The sequence below is a fragment of the Blennius ocellaris genome, assembly GCF_963422515.1.
Source record: "Blennius ocellaris genome assembly, chromosome: 20".
Classification (NCBI taxonomy): domain Eukaryota; kingdom Metazoa; phylum Chordata; class Actinopteri; order Blenniiformes; family Blenniidae; genus Blennius; species Blennius ocellaris.
This window is the reverse complement of record NC_137669.1, coordinates 17358446-17361838: the sequence shown is the minus strand read 5'-3', so window position 1 is coordinate 17361838 and position 3393 is coordinate 17358446. Positions and strand designations below refer to the sequence as shown.

The window sequence follows — 3393 nt, the reverse complement described above, 5'->3', positions numbered from 1 at the left end:
GTTCAAGAACAGAATTGTTAAGGCGCGCAGGTCCAGGAGATGACTCAAAGTAAAATAAACGATGCTCTCACGTTGGTATCTTCAGCCTCTTTGCTTGGCATATTTATTTGTTGGACAACTTGGTAGCACGGGAGAACAGCAGCCGTGACCATGAGCGCATGAGGAACACCACAACAACTTCCTGTATGCGTCTTCAAAATAAGAACCTCTTTTAGACAGAGAATAAGAGCGCTCTAATAACATATTTAACAAGAATAATTGAGTTATTATTAAGGTATGGATTCACTGTTGGGACATTTGACATAGAGGCTCATTCACTATAATCACTATATCTGCGAGTCAGCATTTTATTTGCTTGTGATTTTTGCACTGTTAGATTTTAGGTTTTTGAACAAAAGATGATTGACACTATCATTCAACAGTTTAATACTGACTAATGTTAGAAAATGCTCAATCATTTCAAAACATACATTTTATGTCTTATTTAGCCAAACACACATTTCACACCAGTAACAGTCTTTAAAAGATGCAGTCATGCTGAGTGGAATTGAGTAGAATTGTCACCTATGACCTCCACAGAAACATTTGCTTTTTCATGTGATCCCCTCAGGAAATGTTTTTTGCCGAGTCCCTGCTTTAAAAGACTTTGTTTTTTGTTTCTTTGTTTTTTAACTCTAAGTGCGCGGGACAGTTTTTCCTTTAAGTTGAACAGCCGGATATATGAAGTGCGTAATATTCCTCCCTGAAGTCAAGCAATGTAGAAATTAACACGAATCATTTGAATGGTTTCATAGTTACCATTGGTGTTTTCCTTGTGGGTCATGAAGTATCCTTTATTTGAGGATTTGTAATCGTACACCTTTCCTTTTTGTTTACTTAATGCTTACTTTACTAATAGTTTGAGTTTGTAGGGGTCAGAGAGTGTTGTGAAGTGGCAAAGAACAATGTGTACGGTTTTTTTAATTCTTGTTATTTTTAGCCTATCTAGTAATTTTCCTGAAAGCTTTTAATATATATATTAATAAAACTCTGTACTTTCTACCACGTATTCTTCAAACTGGCTTGTTACGTGTTGCTGAAGGTGAAGACGGTTTATATATATGAGGACAAACTGTATTACAACAGTTAAAATGCCTATACGTATTAGTTAATGTGGTTCACTACATCCAGAAAAAGTTTCCAGCTTCTCAAGAAAGTTACAGTGAAACATTTTTAATTTTGTACCGGACATTTCAGAACTTAGAAGTTCGTGCGCTTTTACGCAGCTGTCTACTTCATATACAGTGTGTGCTTTACCTCTGCTGCAGTTTCCAGGCAAAACTGCTACTCTTTTTCTTCACTTTAAAGGAGGGATCGGCTCCCGAGCATGAATTAAAGAATACCTCACCAGTAGTAAAGTTACACCGTGTACTGAAGTGTGTGACTCAGTGCGCAGTGCGCAGCGGCCGGGGCGGCGCCTTCCTATAAAATCTGCGCTGCGTTTATTCCAAACTTCTGATCGTTCGCCACTCCTGCTCCCCCTGGCCACGTCTCCAGCGCTGCACGGTAAGAAGTAACGGTGCTGCACTCGTCTTTCAGGCTCGGCTCTGCAGAGATTCCCTCGAACGTGATGAGCGCCAGAAGTTACACCCTGTCAGCTGGAGGGATTGCTGAGGATCACTGAGTCTTACTGTGTTTTTTTTTATTATCATCATTGTTATCTCCGAGTTAAAGTCCTAGTTTCGTTTTCAATTTTTAATTGTGATAATAGACGATTGATCCGATTTGAATTTCTAAACTATTCAATTCGCACTTTAAACATTCGAAGTTCAGTATTTTTCATAGTTATCAACCTGCCATGATGCTTGATTGTTTTAATTCCTTGTAATACGACTGTTTTCTTATATTGTGGAGTTTATGTGGTTCATAGGTGAAGTGTGGGCTGTATAAGGGTGTGGTGGGATTGTGGCTATGTGCACACATGGGCTCTGCAGCATACTTCCATTTAGAGCCTCCATTTTGGAGACATTTTTCCTGCTTCGTCAAAGTTTTTCCATTCTCTCTTGCACAGACACCATGACCTCATCACCCCTTCTAACTTCTTCTTTTCAACTGTTACGAGTACTGTACATGCCGAGAGCTCACACCGGCTTATCATGTGTGATTGTCCCTCTCGGTTCTGTTACTAGGTGCAGTAACTATTACAGTTTTGTTGATTCTAACGACTTAATGACAACCTTTGCTTCTTGTGAGCATTACTCATCAATGGGAAAGACATTAACATATTGCTCCTCCTTTACTGGCTCCAGTAACGCCTCTCATGCATTTTCCTTTGTTTTCCCTTTTGATTTACCTTTATTTAATATTTGTATAATGTTAGAAGATATTATGGGAAATATGCTTCACACAAGGGAGGCTAAATGATTATACTGAGGTGATGATGTGAATGGTTAAATACTCTCATACGATCATTCAAGTCCCCAATCATAATATTTTTGAAACAAAACATAATGCTTTCTTCTTTGTCTCAATATTGCCTTTCAGTCCAAATACACTTCAGCAATCATGCCTTCCGACTTGGAAAACGCCATGGAGTCCCTCATCAAGGTGTTCCACCGTTATGCCTCCAAAGAGGGAAGGAGTGGCACACTGAGCAGGCGAGAGCTCAGAGAGCTGATGGAGAACGAGCTGTCCAACTTCCTACTCGTGAGTGAAAGACCATTGAACTGAGCGTTAAAACAGTTTCAAACCCTGAAGTGATGCTGATGTCTTTCTGTTAACCGCAGTCTCAGAAGGACCCTGCTGCCGTGGACAAGATCATGAAGGACCTGGACACCAACGGTGACGGCCAGGTGGACTTTGAGGAGTTTGTTTCTCTGGTTGTCGGACTTTCCATTGCCTGCGAGCAGTGCTATCAGATGCACCTGAAGAAGACAGGGAAGATGTAAAAGGCCATGAAGAAAGAACAAAAATTAAATAAATACCGCTCAGTTTTTGTAAACATAGTTTTGTCAATTAAAAACAGTGAATCGTTTCAAACTGCTTGCTGAGTTGTTGTTTGTTTGAACCATGTGTGTGTTTACAATGTGCTTTCTTACTGGGGGTCACCATACATAAATCATTGCAACTTGGATAATGCTCCACCTGAAGCCTTCCTGCTGCATAATTTAATACCTGGTTCCCCCACATTGAAGATCAAACCTAAACCCAACGTGTCACGAGGGAAGATCTCTGTATTCTTATTTAAAGTTCAAAAACTCGCCGCCAAATAATTCTAATTTCCCCTCATCCATGAGCAAATTCTCAGGAATTCTCTCCATGTTTTCAGTCCAGCAGTGACAAAAAGGTGTGGTGATATAAGTTCCACCTGTATTCTTTGCTTCCCTGAGTGTTAAAGTGCAGATGGACCGCTCC

At 40.1% G+C, this 3393-nt stretch overlaps 1 protein-coding gene across 1 annotated transcript; it reads left to right on the top strand.

Annotated features, from left to right (window-relative positions):
• The first annotated feature begins 1385 nt into the window (after nucleotides 1–1385).
• LOC308145211 (protein S100-A1-like) lies at nucleotides 1386–3021 on the top strand. The gene is made up of 3 exons (XM_080516575.1): nucleotides 1386–1545; nucleotides 2524–2685; nucleotides 2766–3021. Exons 2-3 carry the CDS (start codon nucleotides 2545–2547, stop codon nucleotides 2925–2927), a joined length of 303 nt encoding a protein of 100 aa, XP_080372701.1. The 5' UTR covers nucleotides 1386–1545; nucleotides 2524–2544; the 3' UTR covers nucleotides 2928–3021.
• Nucleotides 3022–3393: the final 372 nt, after the last annotated feature.

Coding starts and splice junctions, on each gene's coding strand:
- LOC308145211 (XM_080516575.1), top strand. CDS start 2,545: ATGCCTTCCGACTTGGAAAACGCCATGGAGTCCCTCATCAAGGTGTTC. Junction 2,686..2,765: donor AGCTGTCCAACTTCCTACTC/GTGAGTGAAAGA, acceptor TGTTAACCGCAG/TCTCAGAAGGACCCTGCTGC.